Raw genomic sequence first — 26,049 nt, 5'->3', positions numbered from 1 at the left:
GCTTGTACAGCGAAGTCACAGATATTCACAAATGGCTTCAACAAGAAAGAGGAGAAGTTCAAGGCGTACAGACCAAGGATTCCTGTGCTGCAGTGAACAACTGTTGAAGGTAGCAATGCGAGGACAGCAGCAGCAGTCATCAGAGAGAGGCCCTCAAATGTTGGCGCAATAGATACGTATAATGCGTGGCTGTGACGTCGCCGCATTCTGCCATCAAAAAGAAGAGTGAAGCTTTGAAAACGCCAGCCTCTCGTCTGATGAACCATTAGAAAAATCATCAAACAAATGTCGGCCAAACAACCTATGACAAAAGCCATCAGGCAGTTTGTCAGAATCAATAGTGTTCACACCATTTAGATCTCCATACGGTATATAATTACCTACATGATCTAATTGTAAAGAGTGGCGAAATCTTGACTAAATAGTAGTAAAGTCAAACACATTTTCAGCCTGATAGTCATGGAAGAGCAACTGAGATCTACTATTACAAAAGGGTGGGCAGTGGATTTGCCTGGTGAGCACTCAGGCAGGAAGCAAGGGATGGAGAACAAGGAAAGCTTTTCTGAGCGTTGCCTGAAAAGCCACAATGCATGGAAATGAAAGCTGTCAGGTGCCAACGAAATGCCGTGAGACACCAAAAGTAATTCTGTAGGAGATTAAGAGAAACCAAAGAGATTCTGTAGGAGATCAACACACCATGCTGACATCACACCAGTTGCCCATATATTCACATAACACTGATTCGATCACATGGTGAGAAAATGTAGTTAATACCCACCCCTTCCCCACAAGCCAAATTCCTAAGTCACTTCTATGACGAGTCAAAATGTCCTTGATTTTAGTTTTGTATTGATGATTTCTGAAAAATTATAAATTCTTCCTTAACTTATCATTAATTTGAAATTTATTGGGTTTTTGGCACCCAGAATGGGACCATATCGTTTGTATTTCAGTTCCTTAGTTTATTATATTTTTGGTTCTCATTGTAGAAGCATTTTCAGTATGTCATTTCCTCAATTTATTGCAGTGTGTATCTAAAAAGTCGCAATCTCTGATACACCTGTCTAGTTTGGTAACATTATGCTTCCAGTTGAAGAGTTTTTGACAGTAAATAAGACTGTTGTTAAATATTAAAACACTACAGAGCCACATGCTGACAATGTAATTTACAGATGAGTGGATTTCCTTGTCTTAAGGCCCTATGAACAGAATGATAGGCAGATTTACACCTGTTCATTGCAGAATAACATGCAGAAGCATTCCTATATCACTGGGAGAAGTTGTCACTTTGGTAAAACGTTGTTAAATGCCAGTTTATTTTGCTCTAATATAGATTAAATAAAAGTGTTTAAGATATTCAAATCTATCTAAAACATGAAATACACAATCCAGTATCAAAATTGAACAAGGAAAACAACAAAACCCATTGTAAAAGCTTTCACTGGCGCGCAAAAAACTTTTTCAAGGTTGACTGAGATTAAGCTGGGCTAGCTCAGAAACATACACAAGTGCAACTGTAAATGACTGCTAATTATGATGTGGATTTCGTCAAAGAATTTGTTTCATTTCTGAGGTGGTTGCCATATACAGCACAACAGTGATTCCACTATGTGGTATGTTTTCCTGTCTTTTATTAACTTCAGTAAAAAACAGTTTAGTACTTCGCTATAACTCATAGATACTGCAACACTGAACCACAGCTGTACAGGACACAATATACAGTCAACTTTATTTACGATGGAATGTTGATACAGATACGTCCGCCAGTCATTCCATTTTCATGCATGCAGCCAAACTACATCATGTTCACAGATAAGGAATTGCGACATTTTATTTATAGTAATAGCAGGCTCATCATTGGCGACTTCTGTGGGCTGGCTCTCTATGTTGTCAGCACTCAGCAGCAGCAGCAGTCAGCAGTCAGTGACAGCAGCCTGTGCTGCCATTGTCTGCAGGTGCTGCAACAGTGCCTCCTATGGGCCAGCAGCCTACAGAGCCACTGCCATTAGGCGCGGCAGGGGAGCCTCACAAGGTCCAGCAGCCTACAGGCTCCCAGCAGTACCAGTCAGCAGTCAGCAGGCAGTGTCAGCTGTCTTTGCCGCCTTTGTCAGACGGTGCAGCAGTGGTGCATCACGGGATCCAGCACTCTGTGCAGTCAGCAGACTACCAGTGCCAATCGGCTGCTGCAGCTCTGTGAACAGCAGGGAACAAACACAGTGATTATGATTATGCTCCAGGTTGTGGCAATGTCAACATCCAAAGACAGTGCTCCCTATTAATCTGAATTTGAAACAGATGCAGGGCATTCTTACAGCAAAAAGTGATTAGGGCGCAGATGGGTCTCCTAATACTACAACTGAGTACACTTTACTTTCAGCTACCTCACCTAGACAATATATTTCCTGATCTTCGCTGCAGCATGTTAAAGTGTGATTCAGTTCAACTGCCAGAATTGATAACACATGTAGTAAATACATGTATTTTGGAGGCTCAGTTCCCAAAAGCATTAAAGTTTGTTAAAGTCACTCCAATACACAAAAAAGGCAGCCTCTCAAGTTGTGATAATTTTAGGCCTGTTTCAATTGTGCCAATCTTGTCTAAAGTGATAGAAGCTATATTAAATAATCAAATAGTAAAATACTTTGAAGAAAACAAAATCTTCACTGATAGTCAATTTGGCTTCAGAACAGGGTTAGGAACTGTTAAATCTGCCTTATCACTTTTAACACAGTGTGTGAAGCAACTAGAAAGCAAGCTAGTGGTTCAGAATAAACTCTTCGATTTATCAAAAGCTTTCGACACTGTGTCTCATGAAATCTTATTGAACAAACTGCAATTCTATGGCTTTACAGGAAGTGCTCTGGAATTGATAAAATCTTATCTAAGTAATAGAGTGCAGAAAGTGGTTTTTAATGGTGCAGAATCTGATTACTTACCTGTGGGCATGGGTGTCCCACAAGGTTCTGTACGTGGCCCAATTCTATTTATTATTTATATGAATGACTTACCATGTAACATAGTTGGGCCGTCAACTAGGACTTACTTATTTACAGACGATCTTGCAGTCTGTATAACTGCAGAAACAGCACAGAAGGTGAAATATGAAGCAGACCAGTGCACTGCCAAAGCTGAAAATTGGTGTAAAGCTATTTCCCTTTGTGTCAACCGAAAAAAAATACAAGACCTGTATGTATCGTGGAATAATAACACTGAACTTGAGCAGAGCTAAAATGCTGTTAATTTCCTTGGAATCTCAATTGATTCAAAATTATCCTGGGGTAGCCATATAGAAAAAGGGGAAGCAGCTTTAGCAAAGGAATATTTGCTCTAAGGAAGCTGCGTCTTTGTCTAAACGTGCAAGTACTTAATGTGGTTTATTTTGCTTTAATACACAGTCACATTTCCTATGGTACAATACTGTGGGGACACCAAAGCAAGGCAGCTAATGTCTTCAAACTACAAAAGAAGGCAATAAGATTGATATGTAGCTTGGCACCCAGAGCTCACTGTAGGCCAAGCTTTAAAAAAGTACAGATTATGACTCTGCCGTCAATATTTATACTACAGTGTGTAATGCATATTAAGGAAAACTATCCGGGTTATCAACAGTATGACATGCGACATAATTATAACAGAAGAAACAAGCAGGACTTAGTTTCTTTCTGATGTAACTATGAAAAAACACAAAAGTGCTTCTTATACAAGTCCATAAAATTTTTTACTGCCATACCCCAACGTATCAGGGATCTTCCAATTCAACAATACAAAAAAAAGTAAAAGAATTTCTTCTTCTTCTTGAGCTCAGCATTTATGAGACTGATGAATTTTTAAGTGAGGCAAAGAATATGGTATGACTACACTTAGTGATCAGTTTTTATATGCTTCTATATATGAGTAAGTCTGTAATTGTCTAAATTTACTATGCAATATCAATTTGTACCAGAAGTTTCTCTGTTTTGTATTTGTGTGAAGGTACCATAATTATTTGTGTAATAATTATATTGTGTAATATTTTTCTTGTTTTTGTAATTATTTGTGTGACATTTATACTGTGTAATATTGACTTTTGTAATGCCTCAGATGATCTCTGAGGTCTCTACAACAATAAAAATCAATCAATCAATCAATCATTCCCCTTACACAACATTCCTTTCTCCCCAACAAACAAATACCTGGTTATGTACACGCTGTCCCAGCATGATGCCAATATCCTCATCTTAAATGACACCTTCCTTCAACCATTTTCAAAGCATTTATTCACCAGAACAACATCCCTCTTTGAAAATAACACCGGTGCAATACGTCCTTGGATGCATCACTGAAGTCTTTGAGCCAAATTGGCAATGAACTGTCCAATTCAACATCATCTACACACTTCGTTATACCCATGCAAAGTGTTCCAATAGCCATCATTATCTCGTGAGACGCCATATCCAGCCACATCCCTAACAATACTAATTGTTTTAACAGCGTCAGTTCCCCATAAACTCCACTCCTCTGTTTTGAATTCTGGGCCGCGCGGGGTAGCAGTGCGGTCTTGCGCGTCTTGTCACGGTTCGGACGGTTCCTCGGGCATGGATGTGCGTGTTGTCCTTAGCGTAGGTTAGTTTAAATTAGATTAAGTAGTGTGTAAGCCTAGGGACCGATGACCCCATTACAAATAAACAGGCTTGTTGTTGGGCTGCATCCCTCTCTACAGCTCAGGAATGCACAGAAGCACCTGATGGAATTCTCAACCCTTTTCACAAGAAAATTCGGCGTGTAAGCCGCTATGGAACCAGGTGGCATGTGCATCAGTTGGAGATGAGACGGTATGAGAGCGAAGCTGGAGTTGCCGTGCTACAGCCCGCCATTGCCCAGGGACTTAACGAAGCAAGATCGGAAAATTTGGTACACTGCAGAAAGACTGACACAAGCGGTTGCTGAGACTCAGTTATTCAATGGATGACGCTGAAAATTTTCCACCCAGACAGCGACGATACGATGGACAATCACCGCCCTTAAGCTCTTATTAGCGTAAGTTAGTTTAAGTTAGATTAAGTAGCGCGTAAGCCTAGGGACCGATGACCTCAGCAGCTTGGTCCCATAGTAACTTACTACAAATTTCCAATTTTTTGAATTCTGGTGACCACACCATACTTCCCTACAGACTCACAACTTGGATACACTCATATTAGACTGGAAAATACTGAAACAGATCAGAGCATACTGGGTTACAACGTGACCATATCCTCGGGAGACATCAGATGTCACATCACACTTTTATTTTTGCAGAGATGATTAAAATTTTCATATATAAATGAAAATTTGAAGTTGCCCATGAACTCATAGATTTTTTACGTAGCTGTTTGATTTAAAAGTACCGTAAATAAAAAATATTCAGAGGAGTATTGCATTCCTCTGATGATCACAAAAAAGACATGTTTTCTTTCTGACTGTCAACCCGTGTGTGATGTTCACATGATCACAGCGTGAAATGCAGGTAGAGACACTGCACGGAAGGGACGCAAAATCAGTGTCAGTTGGATGGTAAAGGATTGATCGTTACTCACAAGATCTGCAACTTTCATTATTCTATTATTTCACTTATTATTTACTGCAGCTTTACTTCCGAGATTTGTTTCTGTAACTACCAACATAGTTTGTCTTAGGTAGTTCCAAAATATTGGGCCAATAGGGTCCCGCCCACCTCATGACAAACAACAGGTAGCATATTTGAAGAAACAGCAGTTCAAGCAGGTCTGGCATAAGGTCTTGTTTTGCCACTCTGATGGAGTGGTTGGCTGTTGGCGGCATGATGGTGTGGTAGGGTGCAGTTTGGCTGCGTGCAAGATAAGCACATCTGCAATATGATTTTGTTAATCATTGAAAAGAGATTTTTTAGTTCATCGGTAATTAATTTTTTGGTTCACATTGCGAAGTTTAAGGTGGAGAATTTCACTGAAACTTTCGTGACTTTATAGTGTGTCTTCCACGTGGCGACGTGGTTTTTATACCTTTGTGAGCCGAGTACATTTTGATGCGCAGTACAGAACCTGTTTGTTAATATTCCATCTGGGTGGTAGGAAATTTAAAATACTTATTAGTTAATGGGGCTAAACATTGCTCATAAGAGGGCATTTTCAATTCAAGGCATGTTTTGGAATTGCTTTTATAGGTATTCCGTTCTCTAAAACCTAGCAGGAAACTTGCAGAGTGAGAGGATAGTGTTAGATATGGACATTATGAGAGTGTATGCAAAGAACCGATAAATTAATATTTTGGATAGGATGTCAACAGTGCAACAAAGACAAGAGTATGACAAGTAAAATAATGAAACAAGTACAGAAGTTATGTAAATGTTTGACAAAGTGTCTAACACTATTAATAAAAGTTGTACATTCAGTACCACTTTTGTGCATTAATGGCTTGTGCTGAGAAACACACTGCACAACAATAATTTACAACACACAGAACGACTGATCCAGGGTCTCCCCCTTAATTTGATGATCTTCTTACCAAAATTATTGCAAAGAAAGTTTGCAGTGACGTTTCTATTAAAGATGCAACACACTCATCCAAGGTTTGGTGCCATGATTCAGATTCACAGCGCATTATTGATGTGCTCCAGGAACCATAACTTCAAGTGCAGAGGACAGATAAGACACACTTTAACAAAAAGACTATGGAATTCACTACTCAAGAATGTACATTCATGCTGCAGATTCTTTCCTTAACTTTTCCTTTTGCAGTCAGAACAGATCACACAAAAATAAAACCATTGTATAAATGAAAAGTAAAAATGACATTTGCAGGATCTTAAACATTAATAAGTAGTTCTCATACTACAGAATAAACATTCAGAAATTAAGTACTTAATTAATTTCACACGAATTGCGGTAAATGAGCCAGGTAGACCACTAAACTGCTTTTTTGCACAGGACAGTGCCGTACTGACTTTGTATGGATGTAACATCTCAGTTTTGTCCATGATGTGCACTGTCTTACACACTTACCAGTTTCAGTTCATCAAGGCTATTCATTCTGGGTTTTGCATTTACAGAAATGTTAATGTATATGTATTAGATTGCTTTAACTAGAACCCTATCAAGCAGAAGCAATCTTTATAAACTATGTGTATATGTATTAGATTTCGTTTAAATAGAACCCTATTGAGCAGAAATAGACTTCATAAACTACGAATACTGAACAGGAACTGACCCCTCAAACTCCGTCTCAGTTCCACCAGTCATGCAAAATCTTGGCAATAATTGTAGAAAAACAACTTGAGTTTTCTGCCCCCAAGAACTCGACCTTATAGTAGACAACCTTCCAATTCACCTAACTAAAACACCGAAATACCTGGACTAACACTGAAGCAAAAGCTAACTGTATATCCTAACATATTAACTACGAAAAAAATACACTATGGACTAAAACTACCAGTGGACTTGACATGGGGGGCAAAGTACTGGAATTATCATAGATCTCTCCTCGAACCTTATTGATTCTATCCTGACCTTTTCAGATGGTTGCATAGTTCTCTGCCCTTACAAACTTCACTACCCACACCACTGAATGTTGTGAACTGGATCCCTAGACAGTATCACATTTTTTCCACCACCATCCTGAAGAAGCCTGGCCTATTGCCATATAACAACCCTGTCGCGGTGTCCTGCCTTCTCCTACCTTCCTTGTATCTTCACATACTGACCGTAAGTTCCCTCCTGTCACCAGCCTTTCCTGCCTTCCTTAATTATTTACTTACTTTGTATGGTTTCCCAGGGCAGTTTCAACTGCCTTCCCCTCCCATACCACGACATTATTCCTTTGATACATACATCTTTTCAAATGTAACTTATTCAACTTTTCCATTCCAACTCTACAATGTCTGATGCATTCTTTGTGCACAAAAAATATCGGTTTCAGCAGCTGGCAGAGTTAAGTGGAGAGCTGCCTCAGGTGAAAAGAGTTGTAAGAAATAGGAAACCCCCAACACAGCCGGGAATCGAACCCGGGACCCCGCGATCTAGGGGCAGCAATGCGAGCCATTAGACCACGAACTGCGGAGGAAGAGGAAAGCTGTGCTGCTATGAAACAGCTGTGTGCGACCTGTAGGTCCTCAGTTGGAGGAAACAATATGAACACAGTACCCGGTTACTAAAATTTTTGTAGCCGGCCGGTGTAGCTGAGCAGTTCCAGGCGCTTCAGTCTGGAACCGCGCGACTGCTACGGTCGCAGGTTCGAATCCTGCCTCGGGCATGTATGTGTGTGATGTCCTTAGGTTAGTTAGGTTTAGGTAGTTCTAAGTTCTAGGGGACTGATGACCTCAGATGTTAAGTCCCTTAGTGCTCAGAGCCATTTGAACCATTTGACTAAAATTTTTAAACCTACTGTAGGGCTGAGTCGATAGAGGTCTTGGGGTCTTTATATAGATATTTCACATGTGAGTACGAGGTAGTAATAGTGGGTGGAGCTGCTCCAGCAGTTGATTATTGCCATTTAGCAGTTCCTGCTCCATGTATAGCTAGTCACCATCAATATGGTTTGAAGGTCTCAAGATTATCATGTGATGAAAGCTGTCACCTTATAAGAAAGGTACAGTTGTTATTTAGACTGTTTTATAATTAATGGCAATCAAAATTTTAATCTATTAGGGGGCACAAGGGATTTGTTCCCCCATCTCTTAAAAAAAAGATAATAATAATTTAAATGAAACAGGAGTAAAAGTAGCATAACAAAGATTTGAAAATATAAAAAGAAAATGTTGCAGGATATGGTACGAGTTGCTGTACATACAGGAACTGAATCTTAGTGATTCATGGAAATCGTTTACAAGAAAGAATACTCAGAAATGTAAATTTGGTCCTGTCCATATTGCAAGCAATTTAGTGTTTGACAATCTTTATTATTAACCAAAGCTAAAATAAGAAATGAGGAAAAGCTTGAATACACTAGATTATACTTTTGCAAAGGCCATTACTTCTCGGAATTGTTGGAAGAGGCAAGGTAAATATGGCAGGTAATAGAATTTGTGTAGAGACTCCCAATCTAGAATGCAGACAACACCATCCTTCAAGTTGCGGTTGCTTCAGTGGATATGAACGACAAATAAATTTGCAATGCAGTTGTCGTGTGTAGAGCAATGCATGATTGCTAGCCGACTCTTGCTACTGTGGTGTCACTGCCAGACACCACACTTGCTAGGTGGTAGCTTAAATCGGCCGCTGTCCATTAGTACATGTCGGACCCGCGTGTCGCCACTGTGTGATCGCAGACCGAGCGCCACCACACGGCAGGTCTCGAGAGACGTACGAGAACTCGCCCCAGTTGTACGACGACGTTGCTAGCGACTATACTGACGAAGCCTTTGCTCTCATTTGCCGAGAGACAGTTAGAATAGCCTTCAGCTAAGTTAATGGTTACGACTTAGCAAGGCGCCAATTGTATCAGTGCATGTATCTTACGAGTCTCATTTGTATAGTCAAGAGAGATGTACCAAAGGAAGCATTAAAAGTTAAGTATATTCCAAAGATACGTATTTTCTTTATAGCAGTCATAACGTATCCTGTTCCAGACTTGACGCCAGTCGGCGTGTGTGTACGCGTGCCTTTCAGCTTCCTCCTCAGTGTGGCGTGACTAGCTTGTTACGCCACAACAGATTGACGACGAGGATTAAAGGATCGGGTTCTTTCTACTTGCTTTGCTCTGAATTATTTGTGTCATGGCTTCGCCACATTCTCCAGATGTACTGTCCGAATTTTATCGCTTGCAGAATCAGCAGACGCAGGCGTTATTGGATGCCCTTGGACAGCTCGTCCAGGGTCAACGTGCGCTGCACCCCGATGCGGCCGCCGCCGCTTCATCGCTACCGCAGCCACCCCAAGCAGTTGCACCGTCCTTCCGTCATTTTGATTCAACCCAAGAGTCGTGGACTGAATGGTCCCGACAATTTGGATTCCATCTAGCTGCCTACAGAATTCAAGGTAATGAGCGGCAGCCGTTTTTGCTTTCTTGTGTCGGTGTGTCCACCTACCGTGTGATAGTGAAATTGTTTCCCCGACGCGACATAGCAACTCTGTCCTACGAAGAAATTTTGTCTGCTTTGGATGCCTATTTCAAAGAAACAGTTAATGTAGTTGCAAAAAGGTATACGTTCTTTCGTACCAAACGTACGGCCGGTCAGACTAATAGGTAGTGGGTTGCAACATTGCAAGGACTTACTAGGGATTGTGATTTTGCATGTGAATGTGGACTTCCGTATTCAGATACTATGGTGCGTGATGCAATAGCACAGAACGTTTCTGATGTTCGCATACGGGAACAGATTTTGAAACTAGTTAATCCCTCCCTTAAACAAGTGATAGACATATTGGATAGGCAAGACACACTTGACTTTGCTCAGGAATCATTTGAAACTTCGCCAGCAGTGTGTCGCATTGACCGGCCCGCCGGGCGCGCAGCACGGGACGCTAAACGGCCCTCGCGCACGTCCGCGCAGCTGCAGCCTAGCTCGCAAACACGTGTGCCGCGTAAGCATGCCAATGCAGTTCTAAAATCATGCCCGCGGTGTGCAACTAGACATTCGCGTGACAATTGCCCGTCACGCCAAGCTATTTGCTTTTACTGTCATAAGACAGGACATGTTCAAAGTGTTTGCCAGAAAAAGCTAAGATCAGACAATCAGAACCATTCCAGGCCCTTTGCTTCGCACCGGAATCGAACCAGGGACAATCAGGCTCGTGGACCTTCGCCCATGGACATTCATGTCGTTAATTCCACACCGTCCAGTGCCACTTTATCTAACAGTGACTGTGTTCGTCCCACAAAAAGTGTGCGTCGACGTCGCCGGAACTCCCGTAAAGTCGCAAGTGCTTCTGTACCTGTATCACTTCAAATTGCACGAGAAAGTCGCTCTTGTCGCCAGCAGGACAATAAACTTTTTGTAGACTTGGACTTTGAAGGCAAAGTGATACCATTCCAGCTCGATACCGGAGCTGCAGTTTCATTGCTCAATCAAGACATCTACAAACAACTGGGCAAACCTCCGTTGTGTGCCGCAAATGTTCAGCTCAATAGTTGTTTAGGACAGCAGATACCTGTGTTAGGACAGTGCAGCCTTCTTGCCACGTACAAGGGACAAACAAAACTTGTGTCATTTTACGTTCTTCGTTCTTCTACGGCAGTGAACTTGTTTGATTTAGATTTATTTCAGTTGTTTAACTTGTCTATTGTCAATCAGGTCCTATCAGTGAATCAGACTGTGCCTTCAGCCAGTGTTTCTAGTCTTTGTGAAGAATTTGCAGACATTTTTGCACCGGGCCTTGGTTGCGCTAAGAACTATGAAGCACATTTGGAACTAAAAGTGGACGCGCAACCGAAATTTTTCAGAGCGCGCAATGTTCCCCACGCATTGCGTGATGAGGTCGCAAGAACATTACACGGTTTAGAATCTCAAGGTTTAATTGAACGTGTGCAGGCTTCTCTCTGGGCCTCACCCTTAGTAATTTTGCCAAAACCTTCCGGAAAACTGAGACTTTGCGTGGACTTCAAGGCAACTGTGAATCCACAACTTGTGACTGCAACTTTTCCTTTGCCCCGCCCGGAAGATCTTTTTGATAAACTGTGCCCGGGTACATACTTTTCGAAATTGGACCTAGCAGATGCGTACTTGCAACTACCAGTGGACGAAGAATCCCAGCGCGTATTGGTGGTTAACACGCATCTTGGATTGTATCGCTTCAAAAGACTGCCATTCGGGTGTGCATCCGCCCCTGCATTGTTTCAGCAATATTTACAAACTGTTTGTGCGTCGGTTCCTACTGCTGCGAACTATCTGGACGATATTGTGATCTCCGGAAAGACAGAAGCCGAACATTTAGCCAACCTACGAACGTTATTTCTGGTCTTGCGACAAAATGGTCTTCGCTTGAGGAAGGACAAATGTGTGTTTTTTGCTCGTGACTTACCATATCTGGGACATGTCATTAATGCCCAAGGCATACATCCGAGTCCAGAGCACCTCCGTGCCATACAGGAGTTGCCTTCGCCACAGAACTTGAAACATCCACAGAGTGTGTTGGAAAAAATTAACTACTATGCCAGGTTTGTGCCGCGCGCTTCTTCCATTTCAGCTCCACTTCATCGCTTACGCCGTAAGGGTGTTCCGTTCGTCTGGACGACGGAATGCGAACGCGCCTTTCGCCAGTTGAAATCGGCGTTGCTTTCAAATACTTGCCTTACGCCATTCGATCCTCAGAAACCCCTTTTGTTGATGGTCGATGCATCGGAATTCGGGATCGGTGCTGTGCTTGCGCACAAAGATGGATCGCATGATCGTCCTATTGCCTTTGCTTCAAAATTGCTCTCGTCTGCGCAACGCCATTATTCCCAGATAGAGAAAGAAGCTGTAGCTCTCGTGTTTGGTGTTACTAAGTTCCATAATTTCTTGTATGGTCGTCACTTTACCATCATCACAGACCACAAACCTTTGACGTCGCTTTTTCATCCGAACAAGCCTGTACCTCCACGTACAGCGCAGAAATTCATTCGCTGGTCTCTTTTCCTCTCGCAGTACCGCTACGATATCTTGTATCGGTCCACTGCTAAGCACGGAAACGCTGATGCGTTGTCCCGTTTGCCTGTTGCTGAGGATAAAGCATTCGATTCTTCCGAACTTGCTTGCATGTTCATTGATTCGGAAACCGATGACGTGGTCGAATCGTTTCCGATTGATTTTCGTCGTGTAGCTACAGCCACAGCTGCTGACCCTGTCCTTGCTACCGTTTTGCGTTTTGTTGCTACGCAATGGCCCTTGTCAAAGTCACGGATCGAGGATCCGTTGGTTCGCCGATTTTTTGCTCACAGGGAGAGACTTTTTGTACGACGTGGTGTTTTGTTGTTGAGTTCTAATAATGATCAGTCTAGGGTAGTGGTCCCACGTTCGTTACAGTCCTCTGTCTTACGGCTTCTTCACCACGGACATTGGGGTATAGTGCGTACGAAACAACTTGCTCGTCAGCACTGTACTTGGTTCAGAATCGATGCTGCGATTACGAATATGTGCTCTTCTTGCGTGGCGTGTGCCGAACAACAATCCGCCCCGCCGCGGAAATTCTTTGCATGGCCGACAGCCACTTCCCCTTGGCAACGCTTGCACATCGATTTTGCTGGTCCATTCTGGAATGCTCGATGGTTGGTTGTGGTGGATTCCTTCAGTAATTTTCCTTTTGTTGTCCGGATGTCTTCCACGACGTCATCTGCCACCATCCAAGCGTTGTCCGCTATTTTTTGCATTAAAGGTCTTCCCCAGACTATTGTTTCCGACAATGGCCCACAATTCATGTCCGCAGAATTTCAGTCATTCTGCAAGGCCAATGGTATTCAACATCTGACATCCGCGCCGTTTTCGCCTCAGTCAAACGGTGCCGCTGAACGGTTGGTCCGGACTTTCAAGTCACAGATGCTGAAGTTGAAAGAGTCGCATTCTAGGGAGGACGCATTGTTGCTCTTTTTGTCTTTGTATCGCTCTCAGCCCCGCGATGGTCGCTCGCCGGCTGAGTTGCTCCATGGTCGTCCTCATCGAACCTTGATGTCTTTGCTGCATCCGCCGCATCAGGTTCCAGTGCAGCGGCAGACTGCTGCTTCTGCTCCTGGCGACGTTGTTTTCTATCGCAACTATCGCGGTTCACGGCGTTGGCTCGCAGGGCGCATTCTTCGCTGCCTCGGCCGCGCGATGTATTTGGTTTTGGGGGCCTCTGGTGAGGTGCGTCGGCATCTCAATCAGCTGCGCCTCTGTCGTCGCCTGGGTTCTGCCGCTCCCCGTCTGCTTTCAGCGACGGTGCCGTCCGGTCGGCGCCCTGGGGACCCATCTACTGGCTCGCCTCATCCCCAGGTGTTACCGACGCTGCCTTCCATTTTGCCTCATGGCGACGCGCCGCCGCCGCCGCCTGTTCTCCCGCCGGCGCCGCCCGCAGTGGACGCGTCGCTGCAACCGCCTGGCGCCTCCCTGGGTCACGCGCCGCCGCTCGCTTCCTGTGACCAGCTGTCCTCCACCATGGAGGACTCCGGACCAGATGTCGTCTTCGCCCGTCGGGTGCCCCGACCACATGGAGGTCGACCCTTCGGCCCCTCCTGTCTCTCTACAGGCGCATACACCGCATGTTGACGTGCACCCTGGACTAGGTTTTCAGGCGTTTCCTAGCTCCCCTCGGACCGAATGGCCGGGTGCGGGTGGCATAGCCTCGCCTGTTGTTAGGCTCCCCACCTCATCGCATACGTCAACATGGGGTCCTCCCCACGGCGGGCGGAAGCCTTATAACACGACCGTTCGCCGATTTGCGGGGGAGGCATGTGGTGTCACTGCCAGACACCACACTTGCTAGGTGGTAGCTTAAATCGGCCGCGGTCCATTAGTACTATGTCGGACCCGCGTGTCGCCACTGTGTGATCGCAGACCGAGCGCCACCACACGGCAGGTCTCGAGAGACGTACGAGAACTCGCCCCAGTTGTACGACGACGTTGCTAGCGACTATACTGACGAAGCCTTTGCTCTCATTTGCCGAGAGACAGTTAGAATAGCCTTCAGCTAAGTTAATGGTTACGACTTAGCAAGGCGCCAATTGTATCAGTGCATGTATCTTACGAGTCACATTTGTATAGTCAAGAGAGATGTACCAAAGGAAGCATTAAAAGTTAAGTATATTCCAAAGATACGTATTTTCTTTATAGCAGTCATAACGTATCCTGTTCCAGACTTGACGCCAGTCGGCGTGTGTGTACGCGTGCCTTTCGGCTTCCTCCTCAGTGTGGCGTGACTAGCTTGTTACGCCACAACAGCTGCACCTACTTAACGACCTGTGCAAGCAATAAGACCAAGATGGGTTTGTTAATCTAATGTCTACTCAACTACAGTCTACGACAACTTGTCTCCACCATGACCTATCTCGCAAGAGTGCAATCACAGAGTGAGAACGAAGTGGGCCGCACTTACAGTTAGGAAGATCAATCTGCAAAACACAGGAACTGCTGAAGTCTGTGCGTTACCAACATAACCCTGAAATGCTGATATCACCAACCCCTTGAACTACATACTGGACCAGGGAGGGACGAATTTAGCTCCATTCAGTTGGCACACAATGTGTGAGTGTGCGTGGGGAATGAAGTGAAGTTCCAGCTGTAGCATACCAATCATATTTGTTCAGAAATGTGCGAAGTATACAAGTGGTTTGTAGTAGCGCCAGCCACAGGCAAGCGTGGGAGTCATTGCTCACCAAATGTAACATAAGCGTCACAATGTTGCGAGGTGAGCTGGCGTGTTGATGTGTGGAAACATTTGACACAGCAGTACCTAATCTGAGCCGGCCGTTGTGGCCGAGCGGTTCTAGGCGCTTCAGCCTGGAACCGCGAGACCACTACGGTCTCAGGTTCGAATCCTGCCGCGGGCATGGATGTGTGTGATGTCCTTAGGTTAGTTAGGTTTAAGTAGTTCTAAGTTCTAGGGGACTGATGACCTCAGATGTTCAGTCCCATAGTGCTCAGAGCCATTTTGGACCTAATCTGAAGAGGGAATAAGCCTTTGCACACAGGCGTTTGTCAAAATACCGGGTAATCAAAAAGTCAGTACAAATTTGAAAACTGAATATGTCACGGAATAATGTAGACAGGGAGGTACAAATTGACGCACATGCTTGGAATGACATGGGGTTTTATTAGAACCAAAAACATACAGAAGTTCAAAAAATGTCCGACAGATGGCGCTTCATCTGATCCGAATAGCAATAATTGGCATAACAAAGTAAGACAAAGCAAAGATGATGTTCTTTACAGGAAATGCTCAATATGTCCACCATCATTCCTCAACAACAGCTGTAGTCGAGGAATAATGTTGTGAACAGCACTGTAAAGCATGTCCGGAGTTATGGTGAGGTATTGGCCTCAGATGTTGTCTTTCAGCATCCCTAGAGATGTCGGTCGATCACGATACAGTTGCGACTTCAGGTAGCCCTAAAGCCAATAATCGCGTGGACTGAGGTCTGGGGACCTGGGAGGCCAAGCAAGACGAAAGTGGCGGCTGAGCACACGATCATCACCAAACGACGCGCGCAAGAGATCTTTCATGCGTCTAACAATATGGGGTGTAGCGCCATCCTGCATTTTGGTTCTAATAAAACTCCGTGTCATTCCAAGCATGTGTGTCAATTTTTACCTCTCTATCTACATTATTCCGTGGTTTATTAAGTTTTCAAATTTATACTGACTTTTTGATCACCCGGTATTTAGTATATATGCCGCAAGGCATAGCTAAGGCCAATCAAGCACAGCTCGGAAGCGTATAAATACCTAGCCATCTTACACTTAAGTCTTTTCTGTTAGAGTCACAACTCTGTCACCACAAGGCGGTGATGCTTGAGCACCATCTGGCATTCTGTTTGTGGACCACAGTTCGACTCTGCATCAGGGTAGTCTGCTCTGAAACCACGGGACCTGGAGTCACCACCACGTCTGGCCAGCGCCGACCCTGCGAAGCAGCTCGCTGGCCATCAACATGAGGCAGTGGGTCACTGCCATTACTTCACCTGCCTGCTGCCTGCCCAACAGTGCAGGGTGCATAAGCAGTGCTACAACATTTGTGGCCGCAGCTACCCAAGACCGCTCCGGCCTAGAATCGCTGCTAACAGAAGCAGTTACACCATGGGCCACTGCCTGCTGATACTGAGCTCTGCAGCACTCCAGGGCGCCAATACACATGAGGCTCCTGGATGCCTCAGCCACACTGCAATTAGAATTTCAGGGTGTTTGATTGGTACCTTATGCCAAACCCTCCAGGTACTACACAAGGAAGCAGTCACATTTTTGGAAATTTGTGGTAATGTCTTATGGGACCAAACTGCTGAGGTCATCGGTCCCTAAGGTTACACATTACTTAATCTAACTTAAACTAACTTACATTAAGGACGACACACACCCATTCCGGAGCCGGCCCGTGTGGCCGTCCGGTTCTAAGCGCTTCAGTCTGGAACCGCGTGACCGCTACGGTCGCAGGTTCGAATCCTGCCTCGGGCATGGATGTGTGTGATGTCCTTAGGTTAGTTAGGTTTAAGTAGTTCTACGTTCTAGGGGACTGATGACCACAGCTGTTAAGTCCCATAGTGCTCAGAGCCATTTGAACAGTTTGAACCCATGCCCGAGGGAGGACTCGTATCTCCGACGGACCGTGACAAGAGCATGAGACAGCGCGGCTACCCCGCGCGGTAGTCACATTTAAATGGGCAACAGGTACTTCTCATTAACCTCTGTCTTGCGGATTTGAACTAATTAATCAGGAACTAAAGGCATCAAACAAAACGTAGAGTACAGTGACTCCTACACCTGGGGACTCAACTTACAGCTCCCCTGTTTCAGTTCGTCACAACTATATAGGTAAAACTTGAGCATAATGTTTCTTTGCATTCAAGAAAATTAACATATCCACATATAAATTGTATCCCGAAATTCGTTTAATTTTTCTCAGTTAACTGGTACTGTTATCACCACAGTTACTTATAATATTTTTAAAAGAAAGTTCTCTATACTTGAGGTGCTACACACGGATATCAGCAAAACATTAGAAAAATGTTTCTAAGAAATTAACCTGCGGGGGAATCTGCAAAGACGATCGTTATATCCTTATTGATTCGATGTAAGCAAGGTACGTTTTTAATGACATAGATGGAACAGATAGTGACCAATTACAGAAAGTCAGCCAACCCCACTTTTTTGCTATCCAGCCTGCCTTTTCGTGATATTATGACAAATAATTTGTAGTCCACTCCACATTTTCACGAAGCCATCTTTTGCAGCCTTCGTATTAATACTAAATGTTAGTTTTTGTGTCACGGAAAAAAAGTAGCATGCAGTAGTATTTATCACCACTAAAGAATAGTCTGTAGTGTCGTTCGTATCAATTTCATGCAGAATACATGATTTAAAGTTAGTTGAAACAAATAATTTTTGTTACTGTGATCCCAAAATTATATATTGTTAGAAACTGTGTTTAAAACAATTCAGCATACTTTTTAATGGAAATAATTTGTAAAATGCACAGGATGTTCCAAAGAACACCGACAAACTTTAGGGGCAGATTTTTTACACCAAAACATTTAGTAGAGATTATTTCTTGCTCTGGTCAATTCTTCTTCTTCTCAAAATATGGAAGCAAAACCTTGTAGCAGACGAGATCTGCTTCATAGTATCGAAGATGAACAAGTGCTCATACCTCTTAAGGCACGCATTTTGGAGCCAATGTTTACAGACTTTTTTACTTATTTCTGCGTGAGGAAACTGTCCCTAAAATTTGCCGATGTTTCGGGACACCCTGTAGAACTAAAAAGTGGCATTGTTAATCTGAAAAGAAAACAGAAATTTTATATTTTCATTGTTTACATTTAGGTTAATGAAAAGTATTTTTCTATTGATTCTAAAAGAATGCAGTTGGTCTTGTTACTTCTATTACACTAAATGCTTTCTCAGGATCCGCTTGAAATGGAAGTGAGTTGTAGTATTAACACTGGACTAAGATTAAGAAATTTCTTTTTGTTACAATGGATATCTACGTAGTTCTTATTTAAAAGAAAAAAAAACTTAATTCCACGATTACGTGATTTAAATTTATTTTAGAAGTTCCTACCAAGAGGCCAAGGAAATATTTCTAATGTCTGAGGAAGGGTGACAGGGTGGGGGGAGAGTCGCCGCCAAATAATAAGTGGTTTTGTGGAAAAATGACCTCAAACCAGCCCTGGCCAGGAGCTAGGAAAGTGAGGTATCAGTAAAGACGATATAACAAAGAGAGAGAGGTTCAGAGCAAATATACTGGTAATGGTGGATCTATCTGACGAGAAAGCGAGAACAGCACGAAGGAGAGAGAGCAAGAATGATGCATCGAATGAGGAGCTGGTGAGATAAGACGCAAAGGAATTAAAGACATTAGTAGCCAGTGGACATTGATTTATATCAATGCAGCAAGTTGAAAATTTGTGCCTGATCAGGATTCGAACTCAGTTCTCCTGCTTACTGGGTAGATTCACTGACCAATACGCGATCCACACACAATGGTCACCTCAGCCGCAGAGATCATCGTAGCACGCCTCAGATCTGACCTAGATCCTCGACTTATACCATACATTACTGATGTAGTGCCCCTGCTCAATAGTCTCATTACTCGCAGCATCTCGACGGTTCCCGTTAAGAGTTCAAGCTAGGTGTGCGTCTGCACTGAAAGGATCATTGGTGGTCATCTCGTTGATTAATCTTATATGTGACGTCTTTTCTTTCAGACATGTCCGAAAAAACGTAAACCACATATCTAACTGAAAGAGATAAGAAGTTGGGAGGAAATGTGTAGTTACAGGTTCTAGGCCAGGGATTGTCGACCTTTCTTACCTACTACCCACTTTTGTGTTTCTATTAGTAGTAAGATTTTCTAACTGCCCACCAGCTCTACAGCAATGGTTAATTTCTAAAGCAGGGACGGAACTTTACATTAGAATATTTATAAAGCAGTGTAGCAGACAGTTAAAGCATATAATAATAACTGCTTGCGAAATACGTTATATCAAAATTTCATGGAAACCTAATGAAAATGTTTTCCACCATCAACCATTTCTGCCAACCATGAAACCTGGAACGTCCACTAGTAGGCGTTAGTCTGTTGGCAGACGGACCGTGCGTTCAAACGTTGAGCATTGAGCGTGCCGAGTTTCTGACGTCATAGTGGGGAAAAAGGATGCTAGGGAATCTTCCTGAGCGTGCAGAACAATTTCTGATATGACAGATATTCCGAACGTACGTGGAAGAATTCCATCTACATCACATGCACGCTATCTCTCTTCAGTACAAACTCGTGAGATGCGATATTGGCTTTCATTTGAACTCCGTATGTATATATGCCATTTCTAAGCATCAGAAAATTGAGGATCTCTCGAAAACCCGTCGTCAATTGTATTATTTGCTGTAATAAAATGACGGGAAACGTCATGTTGGTTCGTTCAAATGGCTCTGAGCTCTATGGGACTTAACATTTCAGGTCATCAGTCCCCTAGAACTTAGAACTACTTAAACCTAACCAACCTAAGGACATCATACACGTCCATGCCCGAGGAAGGATTCGAACCTGCGACTTTAGCGGTCGCGCGGTTCCAGACTGAACCGCCTAGAACCGCTCGACCACCGCAGCCGGCGTCATGTTGGTCGTTAAAGAGTTATTGTAACTTGTTTGTTATAGAAGTATACCGTTTCAGTGCAACGGCACACACAGGATCCGTAAGAAATGGAATGTCCTTGATATAATTTGTTATAATTAAATGTCAGTTAATAACTTACCTACGATAAAAGCGTTCCAAGGTACGATCACTGAACAATCGTGGTTGGTGTAATGCAATATGTATCACTGCAGACTGGAAAGGTAATAATGGTTCATGTGTTGCTGGTTCACGCCTCACTAAATACAAATATTTTTAATTGCTGCCCTTCCCGTTTTCTAATCGGTTCTGGTATTTTGTTATTAGTTTAATAATAGTGTATTCTTTAATATGCGATGTTATGTAAGTATAAGCGCGGTCTTTGTGAGGAATGAGTTTGCTTGATTGGCTTCAGCTTGCGCTACTGGCAGCAAGATATTTTGAACGTTGTTGTTTTAAGTTTTGTATTTCACATGTAAAGATTTTGCCTCTGAAGAGGCACAATCATCAAATAACAATTTGTATTGCACTATTTGTAATGGAACGTTTATAAGCCAATGTTGTTTCTGATTGGACACATCAGCACTGCAACCCAATTACACTACATGCACGCCCAATACGTTTTCGCGAGAAGGTCAAATACCTCGGTGTCTGTCTGGACCGGAAACTACTCTGGGGGGACCACATTCAACACGTGACCAACAAAGCAAACGTGAGGCTCAAACAACTTTACCCTATGCAAAACAGGCGTAGCACACTGAACAGGAGGGTGTCTAGGTCCATGTACATGACACTTATTCGATCCCTGATGACGTACGCAGCCCCTGTCTGGGGATACGCTGCGCCCACACGCCTGCGCCGTCTGCAGCTCATACAGAACAAAGTACTCAGAATCATAAGCAACGCTCCGCGCTACACACGCACCGCGGATCTTCACCGGAAATATCGGCCAGATACCATCTTGCAGGTATTCCAAAAACTCTCCACACGACTGTACAGAAATACGAGACACTCGCGTATCCCGTTTATCCTTTCTCTGGGTAACTACGACAACAACCATAGATGGAAACATAATAGACCACAGACACTATTAGCAAGAAACCAAACATCTATGGTCCATAGCACGCTAACACGACAGTACTGGCGAGCCCCTGCAACACAGCTACTACTGGCAAACCAGATGCTCGACCCCCGGAAAAACAGGCAATCGCAAGGAAGTCGTACCGTACACAACACGCACACCAGCCACACACACCCCCTACACTGTGAACTGGTCTATGACCGATCGCCCACTAATTTATGAGGACCATGAATTGTTACAGGGGGGCAGCAGCTGCAGCAAGCCCTACAACGAGCTTCCGCAACGACAAAGGTAACGATGCACGATACCTCGCACTAACATAAACACACCTTGCATGCACTGTCGCTGCTAGCAAGCCGCTACTGCCCTTACTACCCGTCCTACTGTCGCAGAGGTTTTCTTCCCTTGGCGCTTGCCTTGGCATTTCTTTCCATCTGCCCTTGCAAATCGGTAGCCTTCGATCGCTTTGGTCCACTTTCTGTGTCTTGATGGACCATATCAATGAGTAATCCTACCCAGACTCATGGTGGTGGTGGTGGTGGTTAATGTTTAACGTCCCGTCGACAACGAGGTCATTAGAGACGGAGCGCAAGCTCGGGTTAGGGAAGGAAATCGGCCGTGCCCTTTCAAAGGAACCATCCCGGCATTTGCCTGAAACGATTTAGGGAAATCACGGAAAACCTCAATCAGGATGGCCGGAGACGGGATTGAACCGTCGTCCTCCCGAATGCGAGTCCAGTGTGCTAACCACTGCGCCACCTCGCTCGGTAGCCAGACTCATGGATAACATCACAGCCCGCATCCTGTGACTCACGATTTGGCCGGCCGTTGTGGTCGAGCGGTTCTAGGTGCTACAGTCTGGAGCCGCGCGACCGCTGAGGTCGCAGGTTCGAATCCTGTCTCGGGTATGGATGTGTGTGATGTCCTTAGGTTAGTTAGGTTTAAGTAGTTCTAAGTTCTAGGAGACTGAGGACCTCCGAAGTTAAGTCCCATGGTGCTCAGAGCCATTCGAACCATTTGAACTCACGATTTGAAAACTAACATGTCATACGGAGGTGACAGTAGAACTTTTGGTTTGGTCACCACGTTGGTGTGGGCGTGGAGGGGCCCCGTCCTTTATTTAAAAAAAATAATAATCTGATTGGACATGGTAGTTTTCTTTCTTATATAATGTCCATGGATATTGAAGGTTTTATTTATGTATGCAGCGAACAGACTAACATAAAGAGCATATCGACAAGGGAAGAAATGTGAGTTGTAATGGAGTTAACGCAGAAATTTTACGCCTACCAAATCCGTTACCAATGTGATTTGCGAGCCAGATACAGCAGACAACTGCCGCTGGAGCGCGCTGCAGTCCCTTATACCACGTTGATGCACACGTACCGTATGCACATGTAACATCATTTCTGACAAGGGAACCTCACCATCGCACCCCCCTCAGATTTAGTTATAAGTTGGCACCGTGGATAGGCCTTGAAAAACTGAACACAGATCAATCGAGAAAACAGGAAGAAGTTGTGTGGAACTACGAAAAAATAAGCAAAATATACAAACTGAGTAGTCCATGCGCAAGATAGGCAACATCGAGGATAGCGTGAGCTCAGGAGCGTCGTGATCCCGTGGTTAGCGTGAGCAGCTGCGGACCGAGAGGTCCTTAGTTCAGGTCTTCCCGCGAGTGAAAAGTTTAATTTTTTATTTTCAGACAATTATTATCTCTCCGTCCGTCTGCCCGATGTGAGGTAACTGCGCCGTAGTATGTGGACGCTACACCTAAACAAACATAGAAACACACGACGTCAGTGGACTACAGCGCACAGAAGAGAGAGTATTCCTGCTAACGAGGCTCCCTGGCTGGCAGTTGACTGTTCGCTACTTTGGACGAGAGTGCATTAAATACGTGACATGTATTCCGTGGGCAATATGAATCCAGCAAATATAGCTCGCGACTTCAATAACAAGGTCAATGAATATTTTCCGAACTGTAAGGTTCAAAATGGTTCAAATGGCCTGAGCACTATGGGACTCAACATCTGTGGTCATAAGTCACCTAGAACTTAGAACTACTTAAACCTAACTAACCTAAGGAGATCACACACATCCATGCCCGAGGCAGGATTCGAACCCGCGACCGTAGAAGTCGCGCGGTTCCTGACTGAGCGCCTAGAACCGCGAGACCACCGCGGCCGGCTAAACTGTAAGGAATCGAAAAGTTGCTTAAGGGATCGAACGTACAGAATATATCAGACGTGTTTTCCTGTGGAGGAATCGGTTGACCTATGATCTTGCGATCAAATGTTTTGGGTTCTCACTGGAGAGGCACGTCCTTTCGTGTACTAATCTCACGGTTTTGCGGTGCGGTCGCAAAACACAGACACTAAACTTATTACAGCGAACAGAAACGTCGATGAACGAACGGACAGGTCATAACTTCGCGAAAATAAACTTTTCACTCGAGGGAGGACTTGAATCAAGGACCTCTCGTTACGGAGCTGCTCACGCTAACCACGGGACCACGGCGCTCCTGAACTGACACCATCCTTGATGTTACCTATCTTGCACATGGATTACTCAGTTTGTATATTTTGCTTATTGTTTTCATAGTTCCACACAACTTCTTCCTGTTTTCTAGATTGATCTGTGTTCAGTTTTTCAAGGCCTATCCACTGTGCCAACTTATAACTAAATCTGATGGGGGTGCGATGGGGAGGTTCCCTTGTGAGCGTTCAGCATCACGTTTAACTCGGCACGCTCAACGATGACATTCGACGGCACGGTCTATGTGCCGATGGCTTTAGGTACCAGGTTGACTACCAGTGTTCGAGACGGTTGTAACGATCAAAAATACGACTGAAAGTGAGGCAAGTTCTGCGGACGAGGCACTGTACTCACGGGGATAGTAGAAGAGCGCTTCGCGGCGGCAGCACTTGCCGTGGCACCACGTGTAGCCGCGGTCGCAGCCCTTGCGCCAGGCCGTGTGGCAGCGGACGCCGTCCAGCCGCGTCCCGGCCTCTGCGGGGTGCCCTTCCAGCTCCAGCTCCAGCTCGGCGAAGCCTCTGCACTGCACCAGCGGCCGCTGCAACATCGGGTCCCTATCCAGAGTGTACCACCTGCTGTCGCACAACTTGCACTTGTACCGCGACGGCGAGTCCGCGGAGCCGCTCAGCATGACGAAGTACACATCGTCTTTGGAAAAATCCGAAACCTCTCTGTCCGCGGCGATGCAGTGCATGAGTTCCAGGCCGGGAGAGTTGAACTGGAAGGCGAGCGTGGCGTCGCGGTAGTGGGGGCCGCGGTCGGCGCAGCTCCACATGCCGTCGCTGTGCTCGCTGTAGTTACGTCGCAGCAGCTCCTCGAGCGCCGGCCCCGATCCTTTGCAGGCGCTACCGCGCGTACCCGCGGCGGCATCCGCGCATGCGCAGCACAACAGCGCCACGGCCGCAGCCACGGCCAGGCGGCGCATCGCGGCTGCTCCGGCAGAGCAAGCAGTGGTCGCGCGCGAACCGCGGTCCCTCCTCACCGACATCACTCTCTCGGATTGTCCTTAGCTCGGCCGGCGTTGCCGTCTTATAGCCCGGCCTCGGCCTGCGGCGGCAGTCGCCCGGGGTTGGCGGGGAGAGGGGAGGGCTCTGCCCGCGTCGGGAGCCGCCGCGGGTGACGGGGTACCAACGTCTCGCCGTTACCTGCTCCGACTCGCCGTCAAGGACCATTCGCACTATAGTCGTGCCGCTGAAAGAACATCCACGACAACAGACGGTTGTGCTTCAAATGCTACTACGCAGTTGTTTGTTGTCGTTATGCCTTACCATTGACGGGATAAACAGTTCAGATACAATGCGAATACAAGTTTTGGAAATGTGGTGCTACAGAATAATGTTGAAGATTCGATGGGTAGATCACGTAAATAATAAGGACGTACTGAACAGAACTAGAGAGACATGAAATTTGTTCAAAATGTTCAAATGTGTGTGAAATCTTATGGGGCTTAACTGCTAAGGTCATCAGTCCCTAAGCTTACACACTACATAACTTAAATTATCCTAACGACAAACACACACATCCATCCCCGAGGGAGGACTCGAACCTCCGCCAGAACCAGCCGCACACAGGGTAGAGTAGCATAGAGAGCTGCATCAAACCAGGCTTCAGACTGGGGACCACAACTAACAACGCTAATCGGTCGTCCGACTACCAATATCACACCAGAAAATTGAATAGGTCATTACAAACAGGTCACGAGTCAGCTTTTTTTTACAAAAATGAGTTACTGACACTGAGGTGACAAAAGTCATGGGATAGCGATATTTACAGATGACGGAAGTACGGCATACACAAGGTATAAAACGGCAGTGCATTCGCAGAGCTGTCATTTGTACTCAGGCGATTTATGTGGAAAGTGATTCTGTCTGCACGACCGGAATTATCAGATTTTGAACGCGGACTGGTAGTTGGAGCTAGACGCTTGAGACATTACGTTCCGGAAATAGTTAGGGAATTAAATATTCCGAGATCTACAGTGTCAAAACTGTGCCGAGAATACCAAATTTCGGGCATTACCTTTCACCACTGGCATCGCAGTGGCTGACGTTCTTCACTTAACGACCGAGAGCAGCGGCGATGTCTAGAAATGTCAGTGCTACAAGACAAGCAACACTGCGTGAAATAACCACAGAATTGAACGGGCTGCGAAATGTGGCGTTAATGGGCTATGGCAGCAAACGACTGACGCAAGTGCCTCTGCTAACAGCACGACATCGCCTGCAGCACCTCTC

The 26,049-nt window shown here is 44.9% G+C and overlaps 1 protein-coding gene across 1 annotated transcript; it reads right to left on the bottom strand.

Annotated features, from left to right (window-relative positions):
- Nucleotides 1-1,611: 1,611 nt before the first annotated feature.
- LOC126229655 (uncharacterized) lies at nt 1,612-24,899 on the bottom strand. Its single transcript, XM_049942378.1, has 2 exons — nt 24,170-24,899; nt 1,612-2,191 (listed from the first exon to the last, which is right to left on the bottom strand). Exons 1-2 carry the CDS (start codon nt 24,801-24,803, stop codon nt 2,073-2,075), a joined length of 753 nt encoding a protein of 250 aa, XP_049798335.1. The 5' UTR covers nt 24,804-24,899; the 3' UTR covers nt 1,612-2,072.
- Between the last annotated feature and the right edge of the window lie 1,150 nt (nt 24,900-26,049).

This window comes from Schistocerca nitens, unplaced genomic scaffold, assembly GCF_023898315.1.
Source record: "Schistocerca nitens isolate TAMUIC-IGC-003100 unplaced genomic scaffold, iqSchNite1.1 HiC_scaffold_377, whole genome shotgun sequence".
In the NCBI taxonomy this organism is placed as follows: domain Eukaryota; kingdom Metazoa; phylum Arthropoda; class Insecta; order Orthoptera; family Acrididae; genus Schistocerca; species Schistocerca nitens.
This window is presented reverse-complemented; position numbering and strand designations above follow the sequence as displayed.

Excerpts from the sequence above, each read along its gene's own strand:
- LOC126229655 (XM_049942378.1), bottom strand. The coding sequence starts at position 24,803 with ATGTCGGTGAGGAGGGACCGCGGTTCGCGCGCGACCACTGCTTGCTCT. Across the intron at positions 2,192-24,169 it reads AGCGCTCTTCTACTATCCCC|AGCTGCAGCAGCCGATTGGC; the intron begins GTGAGTACAGTG and ends TGCTGTTCACAG.